The sequence below is a fragment of the Emys orbicularis genome, chromosome 20 (genome assembly GCF_028017835.1).
Source record: "Emys orbicularis isolate rEmyOrb1 chromosome 20, rEmyOrb1.hap1, whole genome shotgun sequence".
NCBI lineage: Eukaryota > Metazoa > Chordata > Testudines > Emydidae > Emys > Emys orbicularis.
In genome coordinates this window covers 19,912,908-19,938,555 of record NC_088702.1, presented here as the reverse complement: position 1 = coordinate 19,938,555, position 25,648 = coordinate 19,912,908, and the positions used below count along the sequence as shown (strand labels likewise).

Here is a 25,648-nt window from a genome sequence, read left to right as displayed (position 1 = left end):
AGCTCACACCCCGGACAGCACCACCCCGGTCAGACGTGCACATTCCCAGCAGCTGGTGTGAAAACCAGAGCTGGGGTGGGAGAGGCCCAGGGGCTGAGTGCACAGGCTGTGGGGGAGGGACACAGGGAGAGGGCACTGCCCCCAGATCAGCGCTGGGCTGGGGCAGAATCACCCGGGCCCTGGGTAAGTACAGACAGACCCTGTGTGTGAGTCCCAGCCCCGCCCCGCTCTAACCACTAGACCCCACTGCCCTGCTATGCTCAGTCATTTCCCCACCCTCTCTCCCACCAGCACCTCCCCAGACAGCGATCTGGGACTCACTGAGTGCAGCAAATCACGGAGCCCGTGAGTCTGGGTGCTGGCTGCCCCTCGGAGCCGCGGAGCGGGAGGATGTGGGTGCCAGGAGCCAGCCAGATGCCCCCTTCCACCAAGCTCTGCATTGACATCATCCTCGCACTGCTCTGCCAGGGTAAGAGAACAACAGCAGAGACAGCTGGCCTGGCAGGAATCCCCCGAACTTGGGATAGAACCCAGGAGTCCTGGCTCCGAGCCCCCCAACCCACTCGACCCCACTTCCCTCCCAGAGCGGGGATAGAACCCAGGAGTCCTGGGTTCCAGATGCCTCCTGCTTTAAGAGTTGATACTGGTCAAATAAATTATGGTTTGGGGAAATAAAGGGGCTCTAGCAGAGGGCGGGGGTGTGTGGAGTCCAGGGCTGGACTAACAGGGGGCTGCGGGTCGGGAGTGAGGGGCACCGGCAGAGCTGTTGGGAGAATGTGATTTCAAAGCAGTATTTTCCCCAGGAATTGAAATGGGGGGGGGGTGTTTGAAGTCACAGGGGGTGAGGGGTGAGCCCGTGAGGGCGAGTGGGGGCTGTATGACACCATGGTAACAGCTGAGAAATATGTCAGGGCCATTTTATTAGATCTAACTAATGTTTTAAAACCGTCACCCACATTAGAGCTGGCTACTCAAGCCTTCTATGAAGCACGACAGCGCCAGCCTTCTTGGCTTCTTGCTGTAATTCTGGACTTGTCAAATGCCGTCAGTTCCCCTTTGGAGGCTTCTCCTGTGCCCGGTTCTGCCAGGCCTTCACGGCAGGCTCCTTCCTTCCTGCTCCTGACCAGGCATAAGGCGACTCCCCCCAGAACACGGCATTCTCTTCGGTGAGGAAAGAGGTTTTCCCAGGTTGGACTAACTTGAACTTCAGTCCTGGAGCATCTTCTATTTTCTCCAAGATGTTTGGGCTTTTTGGACTCTTGCTGAGAAAAAGAGTGTAATGAAGACATTGAATTTACGGCTTTTTAAATGTCTTTTCAAGATTCTGCAGCTTGTACTAGTTCTAGTTGAATAGATTACAGCATTGTAGGGCTGGAAGGGACCTTGAGAGGTCATCTAGTCCAGTCCCCTACACTCATGGCAGGACTAAGTATTATCTAGACCTTCCCTGACAGGTGTTTGTCCAACCTGCTCTTAAAAATTCCCAATGATGGAGATTCCACAACCTCCCTAGGTAATTTATCCCAGTGCTTAACTACCCTGACAGTTAGGAAGCTTTTCCTAATGTCCAACCTAAACCTCCCTTGCTGCAATTTAAGCCCATTGCTTCTTGTCCTATCCTCAGAGGTTAACGAGAACAATTTACCTCCCTCCTCCTTGTAACAACCTTTTATGAACTTGAGAACTGTTCTCATGTCCCCTCTCAGGCTTTTCTTCTCCAGACTAAACAAACCCATTTTTTTCAATCTTTGCTTATGATCTATGACCTTTTTCTAGACCTTTAGTCATTTTTGTTGCTCTTCTCTGGACTTTCTCCAATTTGTCCCCATCTTTCCTGAAATGTGGCGCCCAGAACGATGTTTACTTTTTGGCAAAAGTGTTACACTGTTGACTCATATTTAGCTTGTGATCCACTATGACCCCCAGATCCCTTTCCGCAGCACTACTTCCTAGGCAGTCATTTCCCATTTGTATGTGTGCAATTGATTGTTCCTTCTTAAGTGGAGAACTTTGCATTTGTCCTTATTGACTTTCATCCTATTTACTTCAGACCATTTCTCCAGTTTGTCCAGATTATTTTGAATTTTAATCCTATCCTCCAAAGCACTTGCAACCCCTCCCAGCTGGGTATTGTCTGCAAACTTTATAAGTGTACTCTCTATGCCATGATCTAAATCACTGATGAAGATATTGAACAGAACTGGACCCAGAACTGATCCCTGTGGGACCCCACTCGTTATGATCTTCCTGCATGACTGTGAACCACTGATAACTACTCTCTGGAAATGGTTTTCCAACCAGTTATGCACCCACTTAGGTTGTATATGCCTAGTTTGTTTATAAGAAGGTCATGCAAGACAGTATCAAAAGCCTTATTAAAGTAAAGATATACCACATCTACCACTTTCCCCTATCCACAAGGCTTGTTACCCTGTCAAAGAAAGCTATCAGGCTGGTGTGACATGATTTGTTCTTGACAAATCCATGATGGCTGTTTCATATCTCCCTATTGTCTTCTAGGTGTTTGCAAATTGATTGCTTAATAGTTTCCTCCATTATCTGTCCAGAGCCTGAAGTTAAAACGGCCTCTGCAGTGTGTATAGGAGAGATTAGGATTATACCTTGCTCTGAGCAAAGCTTGCACTTCACTATGTCTTCCAGAGAAGTTTGCAGCTCCATCAGATGCAGAAGCAGCATCTCTTTGGGGTCCAATTGACAAGCATTTAACTCTTCTGAGATGTGGGTTGTCAGAGATGCGGCCGATGTGTCGTCTATAACGTGAACATCTAGAAATGCATCTACTGGCCTCCCACGGCCATCTGGAGAACGTCCGCAGTGACTTCGTACTTGACACCCATTTGCACGGTGCATTTCTCAGCCATGTCTGCACGTTGTCTGAATGCGGGAGAGAGTTCTTCACTTTCCCAGCTCCTGAGTCTTTCACTGTTGCTCTGCTGCTTCTAGCCAGCCAGCTGCGTTTCTTGCAGAAAGATCGGGAGCGTTTGCCGGTCTTGTTCAAAACCAGCGTCCACATTCAGCGTTAACAAGTGACAACGCACTTCACATGGGCCTCACGTTGGGGTGTGACACAAACTGCGCTGTGTCTCCAGCATTAAGTGCTTCTAAATCTGCCTGTGCCCGTGACTGGCTCAGAGGTTTCCTGCAGACCAGACGCTTGGTGTTTTGCAGCCCTTTCACTGGGCTCGTCAGCACTGGCTTTGCTGATGGGCCTGGCAAACCAAGCGCCTCCACTTTTCCCCGCTGTAGCAGTGAGACCTTTTCTTCCGCTTAAGTTTTGTGGCCAGAGGTGCACCAGGGGCTTCTTTGCACGGTCACTAAATGGGAAACGTTTGAGCGACAAACGTCGAGAACAGCCCTTAGGTTGCGGTTTCTTCAGTAGGTAGCTTGGTTTGTGCTTCGGGCTGTTGGGACGTCGATAAACCACGTGAACCTGCAGATGGCGGGTTGGTGCAGTCTTGGTTCCTGGTATGTTCCTCCCCTAGGTTGGTTTCAACATTCGGGGGTGAATGGGGATTTCAGGGTGGCTACACCCCCCCTTGTGGGGGAGGGAAATCCCTGATACTGGACAAATAAATTGTGGTTTAGGGAATTAAAGGGGCTCTGGCAGAGCTGTGGGGAGGGGGCTGGGGATCGGGAGTGAGGGGCACCGGCAGAGCTGTGGGGAGAACAAGAGGTTCAGGAAGAGGGGGGCTGGTTAATAAAATTCCCCTCCCACAAGCCCTTGGCTCCTGGCCCAAAGCCGCTTCCTCTTTCACCGGCTAATAAACAGGGCCAGATTTACCTTTTGTGGGCCCGGCACCGAACATATTTGTGGGCCCCCATAGGGGCAAAGGAGCATGGCCCGGGGGGGGGGGGGTCAGTCCCCAGAGTGAGGGGCCGGCCAGGGGCAATGGGGCATAGCATGGTGGTCCACCCAGCCCAGTGCAGGGCACTGTATACAAACCGGCTGTTGCCAGACGCACACTGGCCCACTCGGCCCTGTGCTGTCAGGGTGTCCCTTCCCCTCGGGGGTGGGCCCAGGCCGGGCACACAGCCCCCGACTCCCTATGCCCAGCATCCCCCCACACAGCCCCTCCACCACAAATGCACAGTGGCCTGCACACACACATCCCCCCGCCCAGCACTCTCCACACAGCCGCATCACACCTGCCCAATGCACTTCCCCACAGCCCACCACCACAACTACACAGCACCCCACTCAGACCCCCCACTGCCCAGCATCCCAACACACAGACCTCCCCCACCGCCCCCCAAGAGACCCCCCCACTGCCCATCATCCCGACACACAGACCTCCTCCACTGCCCCCCAAGAGACCCCTCCACTCCCCAGCAGCCCCCATACACACACCTCCAGAGACCCACTCCCTCCTAAACCCAGGGTTGTGAGTTCAGTTCCTGAGGGGGGCCATTTAGGGATCTGGGGCAAAATCTGTACTTGGTCCTGCTCGTGAGGGCAGGGGGCTGGACTCGATGATCTTTCCAGTTCTATGATATAGGTATATCTCCATATATTTTATTTTATATTTTATCTCCCCCGCCCCCCGTTTTCATTCTTTTATTCTTCCTCCTTCTCCTATAAGTAATAGCAAGTAAATGAAAATAAAGTGCGGTACCTTGATTGTTCTTGTCTTCTAACTTGTTTTTCCACAGACCACTTGAAAATCGCTGAGGGTCTCGGCGGACACTTAATGATCTTTCCACATATTGTTTGTACCGTTAGCTAACTAGTGTAAAGCACTTTGGATAAGAGCGTTTTATAAAAAAAATATGTAAAAAACATTGGGGTGCGGGGTCTGGCCAGGAGTTAGGGTGAGGGAGGGGGCTCAGAGCTGGGGGTGCAGGGTCTGGGAGGGAGTTAGGGTGCAGGAGCAGGCTGGGGGTTGGGGTGCGGGGTCTGGCCAGGAGCTAGGGTGAGGGAGGGGGCTCAGGGCTGGGGCAGGAGGTTGGGGTGTGCAGCGCTTACCCGGGGCAGCTCCTGTTTGATGCGAGGGGTGCAGTTGGGGATGTGGGGGAGGGGGCTGCAGGAGCTCCCATTTGGTGCTCAGGTTGGGGGTGGAGATTGGGGGTGTGCAGGAGTCAGGGCAGGGGACTGGGTATGTGGGCTGGTGTCGTAGGGGTGCTCCCAGCCCCCCGCCCCACTCCCTGCCCTGAGTGTCTCACGGCGTGGGGGGTATGGGTAGGGGGAGTGCGGGGGCCCCACCTTTGCTCTGTCCTGACCCGATTCCATCCCCCAAACAAAGCCTCCCACCCCCTTCCTCTTCTTTGCCTCCTCCCCCTCCCTCCTGGAGCGCCAGCAAACAGCTGTTTGGCGGCGGCGCCGGTGGAGGAGGCGGAGGCGGGGGGGAGCTTGGCTGCCACTGGGGGCGGGACAGAGGCGGGGGGCGGAGAAGAGCTGGCCGTGCTTTCGGCTGCAGCCCAATCAGAGCGGGCCAGGACGGGACCCCTTTGGAGCCTGGGCCTGGCGCCATTGTAAACCCGGTACTGCTAATAAAGGCAAATATTGACCCACCCGAGAAATCGAGTCTTGTTATCAGAGCCGGCACCCGTCAGTGACTTGGAAACACTCCCACACACACTCTAACCACTAGCCTCCTACTCCCCTCCTAGGGACAGGAGAGAACCCAGGAGTCCTGGCTCCCAGCCCCCCACTCCCCAGCTCTAACCACTAGACCCCACTCCCCTCAAGCCTCCCATATTTCATCTCTGCTCCCTTGTTGGTGTCTTTTTATTCTCTCTCCCCAGGGAAGGACTGAGCGGCACCTGCAGAGCTCTGTGTGGGGGCAGAAGTGGATCAGGGGGACTGTGGGTCGGAAGTGAGGGGCACTGACAGAGCTCTGTGTGGGGGCGGGGTTAGATCAGGGGGCTGCAGATCGGGATTGAGGGGCTCTGGCAGAGCTCTGTGTGGGGGCCGGGGTGGATCTAGGGGGGCTGTGGGTCAGAATTGAGGGGCTCTGGCAGAGCTCTGTGTGGGGGCAGGGTGGATCAGGGGGCCGCGGATCGGGATTGAGGGGCACCGGCAGAGCTCTGTGTGGGGGCAGGGGTGGATCGGGGGGCTGCAGATCGGGACTGAGGGGCTCTAGCAGAACTCTGTGTGGGGGCGGGGTGGATCAAGGGGGGCTGTGGGTCGGGACTGAGGGGCACCGGCAGAGCTCTGTGTGGGGGTGAGGGTGGATCAGGGGTCTGCAGGTTGGGACTGAGGGGCACCGGCAGAGCTGGTCTGTTTCCCCTGCAGGTCGGCTCTGCCAGGCGCCCGTCTATCGGATCCAGGTCCCGTCCCGCGTCACGGCCCACCGGGGTCTCTGCGTCCTGCTCCCCTGTAATTTCACAGCCAACTTCAGCTCCTCTGGGGTCGCCTACAAATACTGGTTCCTCAGTGACGACGACAGGGACACCAGCCCGGCCGTGGCCACCACAGATCCTGGCAGGACCCTGCGGGAACCTGGGGGCCGGATCCGCCTGGTGGGGGACGCCCCGGACGACTGCTCCTTGCGCATCAGCGACGTGAGAGCCGGAGACAGGCACCGCTACTACTTCCGCTTTGTGAAGGGAGACTTTAAATACAGCTACGTGGTGACCCAGCCACTGGTGGACGTGACAGGTGAGGCCGGAGGGCCCTGGAGAGCTCAGCAGGATTAACTCTGCTTATACCCCGGGGGTTAGCCCCACTAATACTCAGTGGGGGGAGTTCATGAGATTAACAACATCCAGTGCCAGGGAGTCCCACTGGTTAAGCCCACTAATACGCAGAGGCAGGGAGTTCCGGGGATTAACCCCAGTAATTCCTCACTGAGTTGAATTTTAATGGTGTTGCCTGCTTAGAGCTGACGGAGCAGCCGGTGCTGGGGGTCCCCGAGGTGCTGCTGTCCGGACAGCTGGTGAATGTGACCTGCCAGGCTCCAGGGACCTGCTCTGGGACCCCTCCCCAAATCACCTGGACAGGAGGGTTTGACTACACAGCCAGGAACGTCTCGGTTGCCCTGGCGAACGGCAGCATCTCCTATAGCTCGGAACTCAGCTTCACGCCGGCCCCGGGGGACCACGGCAAAGAGCTCGTCTGCACCGTCACGTACCCCGCCCTGGTCGGGGTCTTCACCCGCAGCTCTGTCCGGCTCCAGGTCCACTGTGAGTGACCCCATCCAGCTCTGGTGGGGGAGTGAGGTATAGTGGTTAGAGAGGCGGTGGCTGAGAGCCCGGACTCCTGGGTTCTATCCCTGGCTCTGGGAGGGGTGTGGGGTCTAGTGGCAGGGGGTGGGCTGAGAGCCCGGACTCCTGGGTTCTATCCATGGCTCTGGGAGGGGCATGGGGTCTAGTGGCAGGGGGTGGGCTGAGAGCCAGGACTCCTGGGTTCTATCCCTGGCTCTGGGAGGGGCGTGGGGTCTAGTGGCGGGGTGGGCCGAGAGCCCGGACTCCTGGGTTCTATCCATGGGTCTGGGAGGGGCTTGGGGTCTAGTGGCAGGGGGTGGGCTGAGAGCCAGGACTCCTGGGTTCTATCCCTGGCTCTGGGAGGGGCGTGGGGTCTAGTGGCGGGGTGGGCCGAGAGCCAGGACTCCTGGGTTCTATAGGAGGGCATTGGGGTCCCAGGAGGCAAATCCCCCCACACATCCCATGTCCCGTTGCAGACCCGCCGGAGCTGCTGCCGCGGGGGAACTGCACGGTGCGGGGCCACGGGCCCGGGGGAGCGGCCACGTGTCACTGCGTGGCCAAGGGTAACCCCCCGCCCCGCCTCGAGTGGCGCTTGCCCAACCGCACCCTCCCCGGGGACTTCGAGGGCCCTGAGCTGCGAGCGATCTCGTGTGCACGGGGCACGGCCGTGAGCGGGGAGCTGCGGGGCCCGGCCGGGGCCCTGGCCAACGTGTCCTGCGCTGCCACCAACGCCCATGGGCAGAGCCAGGCCGCGCTGCCCATTCTGCCTGCAGGTACCGGGGACCGGCGGGGGCTGGGCATGGGATCCAGTTTTGCCATTAGCTAAAAGCAGTGGCCTGTTCGTCTTCAGGCAGAGATGTATATGTGAGGAAATACGGTGCTATTTCCTCACATATACTTAGACAGATGGCAACCCAGGTAGAAGTCACACAGTCCCCACCACTAGTTAGCTAACACGTGCAAAGCGCTTTGGATAAGAGCGTTTTATAAAAAAAATATGTAAAAAACATTGGGGTGCGGGGTCTGGCCAGGAGTTAGGGTGAGGGAGGGGGCTCAGAGCTGGGGGTGCAGGGTCTGGGAGGGCGTTAGGGTGCAGAAGGGGGCTCAGAGCTGGGGGTGCAGGGTCTGGCCAGGAGTTGGGGCACAGAAGGGGGCTCAGAGCTGGGGGTGCAGGGTCTGGGAGGGCGTTAGGGTGCAGGAGCAGGCTGGGGGTTGGGGTGCAGGGTCTGGCCAGGAGTTGGGGTGAGGGAGGGGGCTCAGAGCTGGGGGTGCAGGGTCTGGGAGGGAGTTAGGGTGCAGGAGCAGGCTGGGGGTTGGGGTGCGGGGTCTGGCCAGGAGTTAGGGTGAGGGAGGGGGCTCAGAGCTGGGGGTGCAGGGTCTGGGAGGGAGTTAGGGTGCAGGAGCAGGCTGGGGGTTGGAGTGCAGGGTCTGGCCAGGAGTTAGGGTGAGGGAGGGGGCTCAGGGCTGGGGCAGGAGGTTGGGGTGTGGAGCGCTTACTTGGAGCAGCTCCTGTTAGATGCGAGGGGTGCAGTTGGGGATGTGGGGGAGGGGGCTGCAGGAGCTCCCATTTGGTGCTCAGGTTGGGGGTGGAGATTGGGGGTGTGCAGGAGTCAGGGCAGGGGACTGGGTATGTGGGCTGGTGTCGTAGGGGTGCTCCCAGTCCCCCGCCCCACTCCCTGCCCTGAGTGTCTCACGTCGTGGGGGGTATGGGTAGGGGGAGTGCGGGGGCCCCACCTTTGCTCTGTCCTGACCCGATTCCATCCCCCAAACAAAGCCTCCCACCCCCTTCCTCTTCTTTGCCTCCTCCCCCTCCCTCCTGGAGCGCCAGCAAACAGCTGTTTGGCGGCGGCGCCGGTGGAGGAGGCAGAGGCGGGGGGGAGCTTGGCTGCCACTGGGGGCGGGACAGAGGCGGGGGGCGGAGAAGAGCTGGCCGTGCTTTCGGCTGCAGCCCAATCAGAGCGGGCCAGGACGGGGCCCCTTTGGAGCCTGGGCCCGGCGCCATTGTAAACCCGGTCCTGCTAATAAAGGCAAATATTGACCCACCCGAGAAATCGAGTCTTGTTATCAGAGCCGGCACCCGTCAGTGACTTGGAAACACTCCCACACACACTCTAACCACTAGCCTCCTACTCCCCTCCTAGGGACAGGAGAGAACCCAGGAGTCCTAGCTCCCAGCCCCCCACTCCCCAGCTCTAACCACTAGACCCCACTCCCCTCAAGCCTCCCATATTTCATCTCTGCTCCCTTGTTGGTGTCTTTTTATTCTCTCTCCCCAGGGAAGGACTGAGCGGCACCTGCAGAGCTCTGTGTGGAGGCAGGAGTGGATCAGGGGGACTGTGGGTCGGAAGTGAGGGGCACTGACAGAGCTCTGTGTGGGGGCGGGGTTAGATCAGGGGGCTGCAGATCGGGATTGAGGGGCTGTAGCAGAACTCTGTGTGGGGGCCGGGGTGGATCTAGGGGGGCTGTGGGTCAGAATTGAGGGGCTCTGGCAGAGCTCTGTGTGGGGGCGGGGTGGATCAAGGGGGGCTGTGGGTCGGGACTGAGGGGCACCGGCAGAGCTCTGTGTGGGGGCAGGGGTGGATCGGGGGGCTGCAGATCGGGATTGAGGGGCTCTAGCAGAACTCTGTGTGGGGGCGGGGTGGATCAAGGGGGGCTGTGGGTCGGGACTGAGGGGCACCGGCAGAGCTCTGTGTGGGGGTGGGGGTGGATCAAGGGGGTCTGCAGGTCGGGACTGAGGGGCACCGGCAGAGCTGGTCTGTTTCCCCTGCAGGTCGGCTCTGCCAGGCGCCCGTCTATCGGATCCAGGTCCCGTCCCGCGTCACGGCCCACCAGGGTCTCTGCGTCCTGCTCCCCTGTAATTTCACAGCCAACTTCAACTCCTCCGGGGTCGCCTACAAATACTGGTTCCTCAGTGACGACGACATGGACACCAGCCCGGCCGTGGCAACCACAGATCCTGGCAGGACCCTGCGGGAACCTGGGGGCCGGATCCGCCTGGTGGGGGACGCCCCGGACGACTGCTCCTTGCGCATCAGCGACGTGAGAGCCGGAGACAGGCACCGCTACTACTTCCACTTTGTGAAGGGAGACTTTAAATACAGCTACGTGGTGACCCAGCCACTGGTGGACGTGACAGGTGAGGCCGGAGGGCCCTGGAGAGCTCAGCAGGATTAACTCTGTTTATATCCCGGGGGTTAGCCCCACTAATACTCAGTGGGGGGAGTTCTTGAGATTAACAACATCCAGTGCCAGGGAGTCCCACTGGTTAAGCCCACTAATACGCAGAGGCAGGGAGTTCTGGGGATTAACCCCAGTAATTCCTCACTGAGTTGAATTTTAATGGTGTTGCCTGCTTAGAGCTGACGGAGCAGCCGGTGCTGGGGGTCCCCGAGGTGCTGCTGTCCGGACAGCTGGTGAATGTGACCTGCCAGGCTCCAGGGACCTGCTCTGGGACCCCTCCCCAAATCACCTGGACAGGAGGGTTTGACTACACTGCCAGGAACGTCTCGGTTGCCCTGGCGAACGGTAGCATCTCCTATAGCTCGGAACTCAGCTTCACGCCGGCCCCGGGGGACCACGGCAAAGAGCTCGTCTGCACCGTCACGTACCCCGCCCTGGTCGGGGTCTTCACCCGCAGCTCTGTCCCGCTCCAGGTCCACTGTGAGTGACCCCATCCAGCTGTGGTGGGGGAGTGGGGTATAGTGGTTAGAGGGGCGGTGGCTGAGAGCCCGGACTCCTGGGTTCTATCCCTGGCTCTGGGAGGGGCGTGGGGTCTAGTGGCGGGGTGGGCCGAGAGCCAGGACTCCTGGGTTCTATAGGAGGGCACTGGGGTCCCAGGAGGCAAATCCCCCCACACGTCCCATGTCCCGTTGCAGACCCGCCGGAGCTGCTGCCGCGGGGGAACTGCACGGTGCGGGGCCACGGGCCCGGGAGAGCGGCCATGTGTCACTGCGTGGCCGAGGGGAACCCCCCGCCCCGCCTCGAGTGGCGCTTGCCCAACCGCACCCTCCACGGGGACTTCGAGGGCCCTGAGCTGCGAGCGACCTCGTGGGAACGGGGCACGGCTGTGAGCGGGGAGCTGTGGGGCCCGGCCGGGGCCCTGGCCAACGTGTCCTGCGCTGCCACCAACGCCCATGGGCAGAGCCAGGCCGCGCTGCCCGTTCTGCCTGCAGGTACCGGGGACCGGCGGGGGCTGGGCATGGGATCCAGTTTTGCCATTAGCTAAAAGCAGTGGCCTGTTCGTCTTCAGGCAGAGATGTATATGTGAGGAAATACAGTGCTATTTCCTCACATATACTTAGACAGATGGCAACCCAGGTAGAAGTCACACAGTCCCCACCACTAGTTAGCTAATTCGTGCAAAGCGCTTTGGATAGGAGCGTTTTATAAAAAAAATATGTAAAAAACATTGGGGTGCGGGGTCTGGCCAGGAGGTAGGGTGAGGGAGGGGGCTCAGGGCTGGGGGTGCAGGGTCTGGGAGGGAGTTAGGGTGCAGGAGCAGGCTGGGGGTTGGGGTGCGGGGTCTGGCCAGGAGTTGGGGTGCAGAAGGGGGCTCAGAGCTGGGGGTGCAGGGTCTGGGAGGGAGTTAGGGTGCAGGAGCAGGCTGGGGGTTGGGGTGCGGGGTCTGGCCAGGAGTTAGGGTGAGGGAGGGGGCTCAGAGCTGGGGGTGCAGGGTCTGGGAGGGAGTTAGGGTGCAGGAGCAGGCTGGGGGTTGGGGTGCGGGGTCTGGCCAGGAGTTGGGGTGAGGGAGGGGGCTCAGAGCTGGGGGTGCAGGGTCTGGGAGGGAGATAGGGTGCAGGAGCAGGCTGGGGGTTGGGGTGCGGGGTCTGGCCAGGAGTTGGGGTGAGGGAGGGGGCTCAGAGCTGGGGGTGCAGGGTCTGGGAGGGAGTTAGGGTGCAGGAGCAGGCTGGGGGTTGGGGTGCGGGGTCTGGCCAGGAGTTGGGGTGAGGGAGGGGGCTCAGGGCTGGGGGTGCAGGGGCTGGGAGGGAGTTAGGGTGCAGGAGCAGGCTGGGGGTTGGGGTGCGGGGTCTGGCCAGGAGTTAGGGTGAGGGAGGGGGCTCAGAGCTGGGGGTGCAGGGTCTGGGAGGGAGTTAGGGTGCAGGAGCAGGCTGGGGGTTGGGGTGCGGGGTCTGGCCAGGAGTTGGGGTGAGGGAGGGGGCTCAGAGCTGGGGGTGCAGGGTCTGGGAGGGAGTTAGGGTGCAGGAGCAGGCTGGGGGTTGGGGTGCAGGGTCTGGCCAGGAGTTAGGGTGAGGGAGGGGGCTCGGAGCTGGGGGTGCAGGGTCTGGGAGGGAGTTAGGGTGCAGGAGCAGGCTGGGGGTTGGGGTGCAGGGTCTGGCCAGGAGTTGGGGTGCAGAAGGGGGCTCAGAGCTGGGGGTGCAGGGTCTGGGAGGGAGTTAGGGTGCAGGAGCAGGCTGGGGGTTGGGGTGCAGGGTCTGGCCAGGAGTTAGGGTGAGGGAGGGGGCTCAGAGCTGGGGGTGCAGGGTCTGGGAGGGAGTTAGGGTGCAGGAGCAGGCTGGGGGTTGGGGTGCGGGGTCTGGCCAGGAGTTGGGGTGAGGGAGGGGGCTCAGAGCTGGGGGTGCAGGGTCTGGGAGGGAGTTAGGGTGCAGGAGCAGGCTGGGGGTTGGGGTGCAGGGTCTGGCCAGGAGTTGGGGTGCAGAAGGGGGCTCAGGGCTGGGGGTGCAGGGTCTGGGAGGGAGTTAGGGTGCAGGAGCAGGCTGGGGGTTGGGGTGCAGGCTCTGGCCAGGAGTTAGGGTGAGGGAGGGGGCTCAGGGCTGGGGGTGCAGGGTCTGGGAGGGAGTTAGGGTGCAGGAGCAGGCTGGGGGTTGGGGTGCAGGGTCTGGGAGGGAGTTAGGGTGAGGGAGGGGGCTCAGAGCTGGGGGTGCAGGGTCTGGGAGGGAGTTAGGGTGCAGGAGCAGGCTGGGGGTTGGGGTGCAGGGTCTGGCCAGGAGTTAGGGTGAGGGAGGGGGCTCAGAGCTGGGGGTGCAGGGTCTGGGAGGGAGTTAGGGTGCAGGAGCAGGCGGTGGGTTGGGGTGCAGGGTCTGGCCAGGAGTTCGGGTGCAGAAGGGGGCTCAGGGCTGGGGGTGCAGGGTCTGGGAGGGAGTTAGGGTGCAGGAGCAGGCTGGGGGTTGGGGTGCGGGGTCTGGCCAGGAGTTGGGGTGCAGAAGGGGGCTCAGGGCTGGGGGTGCAGGGTCTGGGAGGGAGTTAGGGTGCAGGAGCAGGCTGGGGGTTGGGGTGCAGGGTCTGGCCAGGAGTTGGGGTGCAGAAGGGGGCTCAGGGCTGGGGGTGCAGGGTCTGGGAGGGAGTTAGGGTGCAGGAGCAGGCTGGGGGTTGGGGTGCAGGGTCTGGCCAGGAGCTAGGGTGAGGGAGGGGGCTCAGGGCTGGGGCAGGAGGTTGGGGTGTGGAGCGCTTACTTGGAGCAGCTCCTGTTTGATGCGAGGGGTGCAGTTGGGGATGTGGGGGAGGGGGCTGCAGGAGCTCCCATTTGGTGCTCAGGTTCGGGGTGGAGCTTGGGGAGGTGCAGGAGTCAGGGCTGGGGTCGTGGGTGTGTGTGAGGGGTGTGCAGGAGTCAGGGCAGGGGACTGGGTATGTGGGCTGGTGTCATAGGGGTGCTCCCAGCCCCCCGCCCCACTCCCTGCCCTGAGTGTCTCACGGCGTGGGGGGTATGGGTAGGGGGAGTGCGGGGGCCCCACCTTTGCTCTGTCCTGCCCCGATTCCATCCCCCAAACAAAGCCTCCCACCCCCTTCCTCTTCTTTGCCTCCTCCCCCTCCCTCCTGGAGCGCCAGCAAACAGCTGTTTGGCGGCGGTGCCGGTGGAGGAGGCGGAGGCCGGGGGGAGCTTGGCTGCCACTGGGGGCGGGACAGAGGCGGGGGGCGGAGAAGAGCTGGCCGTGCTTTCGGCTGCAGCCCAATCAGAGCGGGCCAGGACGGGACCCTTTGGAGCCTGGGCCCGGCGCCATTGTAAACCCGGTCCTGCTAATAAAGGCAAATATTGACCCACCCGAGAAATCGAGTCTTGTTATCAGAGCCGGCACCCGTCAGTGACTTGGAAACACTCCCACACACACTCTAACCACTAGCCTCCTACTCCCCTCCTAGGGACAGGAGAGAACCCAGGAGTCCTGGCTCCCAGCCCCCCACTCCCCAGCTCTAACCACTAGACCCCACTCCCCTCAAGCCTCCCATATTTCATCTCTGCTCCCTTGTTGGTGTCTTTTTATTCTCTCTCCCCAGGGAAGGACTGAGCGGCACCTGCAGAGCTCTGTGTGGGGGCAGGAGTGGATCAGGGGGACTGTGGGTCGGAAGTGAGGGGCACTGACAGAGCTCTGTGTGGGGGCGGGGTTAGATCAGGGGGCTGCAGATCGGGATTGAGGGGCTCTGGCAGAGCTCTGTGTGGGGGCCGGGGTGGATCTAGGGGGGCTGTGGGTCAGAATTTAGGGGCTCTGGCAGAGCTCTGTGTGGGGGCAGGGTGGATCAGGGGGCCGCGGATTGGGATTGAGGGGCTGTAGCAGAACTCTGTGTGGGGGCGGGGTGGATCAAGGGGGGCTGTGGGTCGGGACTGAGGGGCACCGGCAGAGCTCTGTGTGGGGGCAGGGGTGGATCGGGGGGCTGCAGATCGGGATTGAGGGGCTCTAGCAGAACTCTGTGTGGGGGCGGGGTGGATCAAGGGGGGCTGTGGGTCGGGACTGAGGGGCACCGGCAGAGCTCTGTGTGGGTGTGGGGGTGGATCAGGGGTCTGCGGGTCCGGACTGAGGGGCACCGGCAGAGCTCTGTGTGGGGGTGGGGGTGGATCAAGGGGGTCTGCAGGTCGGGACTGAGGGGCACCGGCAGAGCTCTGTGTGGGGGTGGGGGTGGATCAGGGGTCTGCAGGTTGGGACTGAGGGGCACCGGCAGAGCTGGTCTGTTTCCCCTGCAGGTCGGCTCTGCCAGGCGCCCGTCTATCGGATCCAGGTCCCGTCCCGCGTCATGGCCCACCAGGGTCTCTGCGTCCTGCTCCCCTGTAATTTCACAGCCAACTTCAACTCCTCCGGGGTCGCCTACAAATACTGGTTCCTCAGGGACGACGACATGGACACCAGCCCGGCCGTGGCCACCACAGATCCTGGCAGGACCCTGCGGGAACCTGGGGGCCGGATCCGCCTGGTGGGGGACGCCCCGGACGACTGCTCCTTGCGCATCAGCGACGTGAGAGCCGGAGACAGGGCCCGCTACTACTTCCACTTTGTGAAGGGAGACTTTAAATACAGCTACGTGGTGACCCAGCCACTGGTGGACGTGACAGGTGAGGCCGGAGGGCCCTGGAGAGCTCAGCAGGATTAACTCTGCTTATACCCCGGGGGTTAGCCCCACTAATACTCAGTGGGGGGAGTTCTTGAGATTAACAACATCCAGTGCCAGGGAGTCCCACTGGTTAAGCCCACTAATACGCAGAGGCAGGGAGTTCCGGGGATTAACCCCAGTAATTCCTCACTGAGTTGAATTTTAATGGTGTTGCCTTCTTAGAGCTGACGGAGCAGCCGGTGCTGGGGGTCCCCGAGGTGCTGCTGTCCGGACAGCTGGTGAATGTGACCTGCCAGGCTCCAGGGACCTGCTCTGGGACCCCTCCCCAAATCACCTGGACAGGAGGGTTTGACTACACAGCCAGGAACGTCTCGGTTGCCCTGGCGAACGGCAGCATCTCCTATAGCTCGGAACTCAGCTTCACGCCGGCCCCGGGGGACCACGGCAAAGAGCTCGTCTGCACCGTCACGTACCCCGCCCTGGTCGGGGTTTTCACCCGCAGCTCTGTCCGGCTCCAGGTCCACTGTGAGTGACCCCATCCATCTCTGGTGGGGGAGTGAGGTATAGTGGTTAGAGGGGCGGTGGCTGAGAGCCCGGACTCCTGGGTTCTATCCCTGGCTCTGGGAGGGGTGTGGGGTCTAGTGGCAGGGGGTGGGCTGAGAGCCCGGACTCCTGGGTTCTATCCATGGCTCTGGGAGGGGCATGGGGTCTAGTGGCAGGGGGTGGGCTGAGAGCCAGGACTCCTGGGTTCTATCCCTGGCTCTGGGAGGGGCGTGGGGTCTAGTGGCGGGGTGGGACGAGAGCCCGGACTCCTGGGTTCTATCCATGGGTCTGGGAGGGGCTTGGGGTCTAGTGGCAGGGGGTGGGCTGAGAGCCAGGACTCCTGGGTTCTATCCCTGGCTCTGGGAGGGGTGTGGGGTCTAGTGGTGGGGTGGGCCGAGAGCCAGGACTCCTTGGTTCTATAGGAGGGCACTGGGGTCCCAGGAGGCAAATCCCCCCACACGTCCCATGTCCCGTTGCAGACCCGCCGGAGCTGCTGCCGCGGGGGAACTGCACGGTGCGGGGCCACGGGCCCGGGGGAGCGGCCACGTGTCACTGCGTGGCCGAGGGTAACCCCCTGCCCCGCCTCGAGTGGCGCTTGCCCAACCGCACCCTCCCCGGGGACTTCGAGGGCCCTGAGCTGCGAGCGACCTCGTGGGCATGGGGCACGGCCGTGAGCGGGGAGCTGCGGGGCCCGGCTGGGGCCCTGGCCATCGTGTCCTGCACTGCCACGAACGCCCATGGGCAGAGCCAGGCCGCGCTGCCCGTTCTGCCTGCAGGTACCGGGGACCGGCGGGGGCTGGGCATGGGATCCAGTTTTGCCATTAGCTAAAAGCAGTGGCCTCTTCGTCTTCAGGCAGAGATGTATATGTGAGGAAATACGGTGCTATGTGCCAGCCACATAGACAGATGGCAACCCACGTAGAAGTCACACAGTCCCCACCTGCCCCCTTTCACCTCTGTGCCTCCCTGGAGAGGTGGGGAAGGGAGCTCAGTCCCCATGGCTAGGCCAGCCCTCGGCCGCTCTCCCGCTCAGGGGACCCTCCCCCTACGCCGTACCCACCAGTTCATTACAAGCCCTGTAGGGCCCATCGCCGCCCAGCCGATCCCACCGCTCACACCAGCTGTTGGTTTGCAGCGGGCTTCTCCCCGACACTCGTGGTGGCCTCGGCGGCTGGTGGGAGCCTCGTGCTGCTTGGTGCCGGGGCTGCAGTGGCCTGGAAAGTCATGAAGGGAAGGTGAGACTCGGGCAGGACGGGAGAAGGATCTGGTGGGAACTGTAGCCTGGAATGGGGGAATAAATGGATCCCCCAAGATCAACTATCGCTCCTTGGAAGTGTGAAATTCCACCTGCTGCCCCTCAATCCCGACCCACAGCCCCCTGCTAGCCCAGCCCTGGGCTCCCCCCCCAGCTCTTCCGGTGCCCCTCACTCCCGACCCACAGCCCCTGCTAGCCCAGCCCTGGGCTCCCCCCACATGCAGCTCTGCTGCTCTGGGATGGCGGTCGGGGAGGGGGGATATCGGGATAGATGGATCCGTGGGTCTCATCGGGGCAGCAGGGAGGAGGCGGGACACCAGGCCCGATGGGCCTAGAGGCAGGATGTTGATGATGGTTTCACCCCAGGCAGGGCAGCTGGGTCCCCGCCAGGACTGAACGGTGTCAACGGACCGGAGACAGGTAGGTCTGTCACTCCTATGAACACCCAGCGTCTTCGGTGCCCTCCCACAGACAAGTGGGTTCCCGGCTCTCCAGCGGCTTATCCCAGACCCCCCGGTACCTACCCCAGCCCCCACCCTGATGAGATCCCCCTCCCTCGCTCCCAGAATCCCCCTCTGCTGGGATTTCCCCCTCCAGCACCCCCCACTGGCGTCCCCTCCCATTCTTTCCCCTGGGCATGGCGGCCACTCTTCCCCACTAACCCGGTCTCTCCCCACACAGGACGTCACCGGGGAAGGGGGAGCCCTTGAGAAGAAAGGGAGAGGAGGAAGAGGAGGAGGAGGAGGAAGATGCTACAGGGAGAGAGGCGACGGGGAACAATTCACAGAGGAACACATCTACGCCAACATCTAAGGCCAGAGAGGGGGACAGGGTCATTGCAGGGAGTGAGCTAAAGAGAGACTGGTGTTAGCGGTGGGATATCCAGCCTGCCTTGTGGCTAAGGTGCTAGCCTGGGACGCTGGACACCTGGGACCTATTCCCAGCTCTGCTACGGAATGCTTGTGTGACCCTGGGCAAGTCCCCGCCCCCCTCTGTGCCTCAGTTTCTCAGCTGTAACATGGGGAGTATATCACTGCATTTGGCTACTTACACTGTGAGCTTGTTGGAGATGGTCTCTCGCTGTGTCTGGGCAGCGCCTGGCACAACGGGGCCCTGATCTCAGCTGGGGCAGGGACTGTCTTTGGCTGTGTGTGGGCTGCACTCCTCTCCCCCCATCTCAGCCTGGGGCCACTCTGCTAATGCACCTGAGAGACAGCTACTGCTCCAGACAGAGTTATGCGGAGCAGGTCGGCCTGTGTTAACCCTTTCACTGCTACAGCTAAATAAAAGCCATTCCCAGCTCCTCCCCGGGCTGAAGAGTTTTATGTTGCCTCAGTTTCCCTCAGGGGTTCCCCTCGCTCTTCGAGCCACTCAGCTGTGGCTGGACACTCACCACCCAGGCCCAGGGGTACCAAAGCACTGGGAAGAGGGTCATGATAAACAATGCCTGGTGCTGTGATGCAGCCACCTCTGGGGTGGGACAGCCGCACAGCAATGCCACGTGGCTCGCCCGGCTCTGAGATGCAGCCACCTCTGAAGTGTCGTGGTTAGAATGGGGAGGGGGAGGAGCCAGGACGCCTGGGTTCTCTCCCTGACTCTGGGAGGGGAGTGGGGGCTAGTGGTTAGAGCAGGGGGGTCTGGGAGCCAGGACACTCTCCCTAGCTCTGGAAGGGGAGTGGGGTATAGGGGGTTAGAGCGGGGGAAGCTGGGAGCCAGGACTCCTGGGTTAAATTCAGTAACTATGACGACAGGCTCGTGACTTTAAAAACCACGTTTAATGTCCAATAACAAAAAGACACAGAAGCAAATGAAGCAATGCATAAGGCAGGTCCAGGGCAGGGGTGAGAGGCAGCAGTGCTGGGGGAAGAGGGGGAGTCCGGCCTGTGCCCCTCCCCTTCTCTCCCCACATACCCCATCCCTGCAGCCCTCCCCCACACCTCCAGCCCTCCCCACCCATCCCATCCCTCTCTCCACCCTCCCCACACACTCTGCCCCATCCCTCCCCCCACTCACCCATTCATACACACACCCTCCACCCCTCCCAACACGCCCTGCCCCATCTTTCCATCCGTCCCACACATCGTCCATCATCCATCTAGCTCGATCCATCTGTGGAGCTTATCACGGACTCCCAGGTCGTGCCCACTCTTGGCCCCGTACGGTCCCTGGGGGGGAACCCCCTTCAGTGTGACAGCCCTTCTCAGGGGTGCACTCTCTCTCAGGGGTTAAGCCCCTCCACCTCCTGGAACCGCACCTCTCTGAGCCTTAGCACGCCTGTCTCTCGCCGTGGGCCCCCTCAGGGAATCCACTCGCTCTGGACCCTGGGGCCTCCACTCCCAGAGGGAATAATGCCACCCTGTTCTCTAGCCCGGAGAGACTCTCAGCCAGCGTAAAACAGGAGGTTTATTGAGCGTCTGAACCCAGCACAGGAAACTCTCAGGGCCTCAGGCCTGGCCTCCCTCAGCACAGCACATCCCCGTCTCCCCTGCATCCAGGTGGGCTCTGCCTGCTCCCTCTCTCCAGCCCAGAGCCCCCCTGCTTCCCAGCTGGGCATCTGAGATCACCGGCCCCAAGCCCCACCTCTGTCCATTGTCTTCTCTCCAGGGAAACAGGGTTGTAAACTGGTCGCCCGGGCCTCCTCTCCTCGCTTCTGTCCTCTGGCTGGAATCAGCTGGTTAGGTCACTGGGTCCTGTCTCTGCAGCCCATTGTCCGCCCACTGCCCAGAGCCGGCTGCGACTCCTGAGCTGGGCCTCCAAGTCGTCAGGTCACCAGTCGCTGGGGTATCCCTCCTCCAGGCTATCCGCTGCCGTCCCAAGTTGCCTCTCCGGTCCTCTGTAACAACAAACTCCCTCTCCCCTCCCCTCGTTAAACCAGTAACACGCAGGGAAACTGAGTCCCACCCCCTCTGCATGCAAACCATTGGGAAACCACAGAAAACAAGAAAATCCCCCACTTCATCACACACACCCCCGACTCCCCTCACATGTCCATCAAAGGACTCCTGGGTTCTCTCCCCAGCTCTGGCAGGGGAGTGGGGTCTGGGGCTTAGAGCAGGGGGGCTGGGACCCAGGACTGCTGCTGGGCAGGGAATGGGACACAGGCCCTTTCCCCTCTAGGGGGCGCCAGCTCCCATCCAGCGAGTGTGTGTGTGTGTGTGGGGGGGGGGGATCTGGCTGGCTCAGGGGTGAGGAATGGCCTCCCCCTGCCTAGTTACCATAATTACTCACAGAGACGTGCATCCCTACAATAAGCCACTTGTGAGTAAGTGGGGGATTTTCTTGTTTTTCCAATGGTTTGCATGCAGAGAGGGTGGGACTCAGTTTCCCTGGGCGTTCCTGCTTTAACGAGGTGATTCAACGCTCAATAAACCCTCCTGTTTTATGCTGGCTAAGAGTCGCTCCGGTCTAGAGAACAGGGATGCATCAACCCCTTCGGGGGGTGGAGGCCCCGGGGGTCCAGAGCGAGTGGACTCCCTGAGGGGGCTCACGGCAGAGACAGACGTGCTAAGGCTCAGAGAGGTGCGGCTCCAGGAGGTGGAGGGGCTGAACCCCTGAGAGAGAGTGGACCCCCGAGAAGGGCTGTCTCACTGAAAGGGGCACCCCCCACGGACCGCACGGGGCCAAGTGTGGGCACGATCTGTGAGTCTCTGACAACGTGGCAGCAGAGGATGGTTGGCGGATGCACCCTGTAGACGTTGGCTGCGGGCGCAGTCGCTTTGCAGTGAGTGGTGGCCAGCGATAGAACGAGGGTATTGAACGGAACCAGCCTGGAAATGGCCTAGAACCAGCTCCGTAAGAGCGACCTGGCCCGTCTCTGCAGGGAGAGGGGGCTGAGCGTGGGGAGGCTCACTAAGGAGCGGCTGATTGCTCAGCTTGTAGAGAATGACCTTTCTGAGGAACTGGTTCCAGACCCAAGGGGGGCTCCCGGGGTGCCCGGAGAGCCGGGGAGTAGCCGGGGGGGCAGTCTGTGTAGCGACCGGGAGTGTGTCAGACCTGACTCCCCAATCAGCATAGGGGGGCCCCAGTCAGGTTCCTCCCTAGAGGAGCTGCGGAGACTGGAGCTGGAGCTGAAAGCGAAGGAGCTGGAGGAACGGAGGCTGGTGGACAGTGCGGAACAGTGGAAGCACGAGTTGGAGCTGGAGAAGCGGCGGGCCAAGAGGGCCTGCCGGGGTGTAGTGGGGAAGGGCCCTGAGATGCCAGTGTTGTGGGGACTCTAGACACCAAACTGCTGCCCCGGTTCAAGGGGGGGGGGATATTGATGCCTATCCCACAGCCTTTGAGAAGGCTTGTGATCTGATCGGGACTGACCCTGCAGACAGGCTTCACTGTCTGACCCCCCTGCTGGGTCCCAAAGCCATACAGGCGTTCAGCCAAATGGATGGTATTGAGACGGGGGACTATGACCTGTTCAAACAGGCTTTGCTGCTGAAGTTTGAACTGACCCCTGAGGCGTACAGGAAACGATTCCGGGGTGTACGCTAGACCCCAGGTGTCACTTACAAGGAGGTCGCCAACCTGCTGGGGGAATATCTCCGCAAGTGGGGGAAGGGCGCAGGGGCCAGTACCGCAGAGGATGTGTATAACCTGGTGGGGTTGGAGCAGCTGTATGACATCTGCCCTCCAGACCTTAAGATGTGGCTAGTGGACCGGAAGTCCAAGGATCTGTGCAGTCATGGGGCAGGATCGGGGGCAGGAGGAAGACCCACTTCGGGGGCTCAGAAGGGGAGTCACCCAGAGACCTCTCCAAGGTGGGACTCCAGGAAGCCCAACTCAGGGGTGCCCGGGAATGCTGGGCCGGGCCGAACCCCCTCGTGGGACTTGAGGGACCTGAAATGTAATTACTGTGGCCAAAAGGACACAAGGTGGCGCAGTGAACTATGTGGTGGAACTGTCCAACCGGGCCCACAGCCACCGGGTGTATCATGTCAACATGATGAAGCCGTACTGGGACAGGGAGAAGTTGGTGCTGGCTGTGTGTGGGCAGGGGGAGGAGAAGGGGGGACTCCTCCCTGAGGCTGGGGCTAACCCCTCGCTGGAGTCAATTCCCCTCTCAGACCAGCTAACCCCTGCCCAGCAGGCAGAGATCAGAGCCGTGCTGCATTCATACCAGCAGCTGGGGTATCCATTCTCCAGGACTTGAGGGACCTGAAATGTAATTACTGTGGCCGAAAGGACACAAGGTGGCGCAGTGCCTGAAGATGAAGGAAATGGCAGCCAAGCAGAATCCACGGGGTGTTAACTGGGTGGAAGCCCACCGGGAGGGGGCACTGCCGGGCCCGGGGGCCGCAGTTGAGAGGGCTGTGCCATGGGGAGGGGACCGCCAGGCCAGCAGGGGAAGGCGGGGCCCCAGGTCCGGAGCGCCCGTACTCAATCCGCCGGGTGAGCGTGGGCCAGGCCCTGGGGGACAATCACCACATCATCCCCATTGAGGTGGGGGGAAGGAGCGTCCAGGGGTTCTGGGACACGGGCACAGAGGTGATGCTGGCGCGGCCTGAGGGGGTGGACCCAGACCAGCTAGTGCCCGATGCCTACCTGACCCTGAGGGGAGTGTTCGGGCCCCCGTCAAGGTGCCGGTAGTGAGGATACACCTGAAATGGGAGGCTAAGGAGGGACCCAAAGAGGTCGGGGTGCACGACCACCTGCCTACCAAGGTGCTAATGGGTAACGACTTGGAGAACTGGCCGGATGGCACTCAGAGCGCCCTGGTCCTTACCCGGAGCCAGAGCCGGCGGGGGACGAGGGACCTCCTGAGGGCGGGGGGGCTGAAGCGCCGAGGGTAGGGCTCAACAGGGCTGGGCCGGAGCCTCCATCCCAAGGTGGGGAAACTGAGACACCACCAGCCAGGGCTGTATCCTCAAACCCAGCAGCTGAATTCCAAACGGAGCTGCAGGTGGATCCCTCCTTGGAGAAACTGAGGGCCCTGGCTGTCCACGGCGGTGCAGGGTCCCAGGTGGAGGACCGCCGGGAGCGATTCCTGTGGGAGAGGGGATTCCTGTACCGGGAATGGGCTGGTTCAGGGCGAACTGAACCTTGGAAGGCCAGGAGGCAGTTGGTGGTTCCCCAGAGGTACCATCACAAACTGTTGTACTTGGCCCACGATATCCCCGTTTCGGGGCATCAGGGCATCCGGCGCACCAGGCAGAGGCTGCTGCAGAACTTTTACTGGCCCGGGGTCTTTGACGCTGTCCGACAGCATTGCAGGTCCTGTGACTCCTGCCAGAGGGTGGGGAAGGCCCGGGATAAGTGTAAAGCCCCACTGAGACCTTTGCCCATCATAGAGGAGCCTTTCCAGAAGGTGGCCGTGGACATAGTGGGGCCCCACAGCAGGGTGACCCGGTCAGGGAAGAAATACATCCTGGTGGTGGTAGATTTCGCTACGCGCTACCCCGAGGCGGTGGCCCTGGCCTCTATCGAGGCAGACACCGTGGCAGACGCGCTGCTGACCATCTTCAGCAGAGTGGGGTTCCCCAAGGAGGTCCTTACAGACCAGGGCTCTAACTTCATGTCAACCCTGCTCCAGTGCTTGTGGGAGAAGTGTGGGGTCCGACACACCTGGGCCTTGGTGTACCACCCTCAGTCCAGCGGGTTGGTGGAGAGGTTCAGTGGGACCCTAAAGATGATGCTGAAAACCTTTATGGACCAGCACCTGCAGGACTGGGACAAGTAGTTACCCCACCTGCTATTAGCATACAGGGAAGTGCCCCAGGAATCCACAGGGTTTTCCCCGTTCGAGTTGCTGTATGGGAGGAGAGTGAGGGGGCCCTGTACTTGATGAGAGCCGAGTGGGAGGGAAAGGCCTCTCCCGGTGGGGAATCAGTGGTGGAGTATGTACTGACTTTCCAGGAAAAGCTCGTGGAGCTCATGGGCTTGGCCATGGGAAACCTAGCCAGGGCACAGAGGAAGCTGAAGGTCTGGTACGACCGCTCAGCACATGCCGCTCATATGCTACCAGGGACCAGGTGATGCTCCTCATCCCCGTGAGGAAGAACAAGCTGCAAGCGGCCTGGGACGGCCCCTTCAAGGTCATCAGACAGGTAAACGAGGTAAACTATGTGGTGGAACTGTTCAACCGGGCTCAGAGCCACCGGGTGTATCATGTCAACAGGATGAAGCTGTACTGGGACAGGGAGAAGTCGGTGCTGGCTGTGTGTGGGCAGGGGGAGGAGAAGGGAGAGGATCCCCTGGTAGGACTCCTCCCTGAGGCTGGGGCTAACCCCTCGCTGGAGTCAATTCCCCTCTCAGACCAGCTAACCCCTGCCCAGCAGGCAGAGATCAGAGAGGTGCTGCATTCATACCGGCAGCTGTTCTCCAACGGGCCTGGGCTCACTAACCTGGCTGTCCACTGGGTGGAGACGGGAGCCAACCCTCCCATCAGCCCAGGACCTGGAGAGAGAGGTCAGAGACATGCCGGCTTTAGGGGTGATCCAGCCATCCTCCAGCCCCTGGGCCTCGCCCGTGGTGCTGGTCCCCAAGCAGGCCGGGTCGATCCGGTTCTGTGTGGACTATCGGAAGCTCAATGCCATCACCGTGTCCGATGCCTACCCCATGCCGAGGACCGATGAGATCCTAGACAAGTTGGGGGGTGCCCGGTTCCTCACTACCATGGATCTTACCAAAGGCTGCTGGCAGGTGCCTTTGGACCCAGAGGCCAGGGCGAAGTCCGCCTTCACCACACCAATAGGGCTCTTCGAGTTCCTGGTCCTGCCTTTCGGCCTCAAGGGGGCACCTGCCACCTTCCAGCGCCTGGTGGATCAGTTACTAAGGGGGATGGAGGACTTTGCTCTAGGGTATATTGACGATATCTGTGTCTTTAGCCAGACCTGGGAGGAACATGTGTCCCAGGTGAAGAGGGTGCTGGGTCGCCTCCAGGATGCAGGACTGACCATAAAAGCTGGGAAGTGCAAGGTGGGGATGGCGGGGTACTACCGGAGGTTTGTGCCCCACTTTAGCTCCCTGGCAGCTCCCCTCACGGAGCTGTGTCGAAAGGGAAAGCCGGACAAGGTGGTCTGGACCGAGCAGTGCCAGAAGGGGGCACTTATCCAGGGCCCGGTGCTGGTAAACCCGGATTTGAACAAACCCTTCCTGGTGTTCACCGACGCCTCGGACACAGGGCTGGGGGCGGTGCTGATTGAAACTGATACTAAGGGGGAGAGACACCCCATTGTGTACCTGAGCAAGAAGCTGCTGCCCCGGGAGCAGCACTATGCGGCCATAGAGAAGCAATGCCTGGCCATGGGGTGGGCCCTTTAAAAACTGGAGCCAGATCTATGTGGGCGGCACTTCACCGTGTGCACCGACCATTCGCCCCGACGTGGCTGCACCAAATGAAAGGGGCTAATGCCAAGCTGCTGAGATGAGCCCTGCTCCTCCAGGGGTATGACATGGAGGTGGGCCATGTGCGGGGGAGGG

At 61.1% G+C, this 25,648-nt stretch overlaps 1 protein-coding gene across 1 annotated transcript; it reads left to right on the top strand.

The window, feature by feature from the left end:
• Positions 1-390: 390 nt before the first annotated feature.
• On the top strand, positions 391-18,052 carry LOC135892224 (uncharacterized). Its single transcript, XM_065419930.1, is given in 13 exon segments — positions 391-469; positions 6,254-6,619; positions 6,841-7,143; positions 7,641-7,937; positions 9,935-10,300; positions 10,522-10,824; positions 11,040-11,336; positions 15,077-15,442; positions 15,664-15,966; positions 16,464-16,760; positions 17,120-17,219; positions 17,606-17,714; positions 17,921-18,052. Coding segments are annotated over 13 exon segments (3,318 nt in total).
• The last annotated feature ends 7,596 nt before the right edge of the window (positions 18,053-25,648 follow it).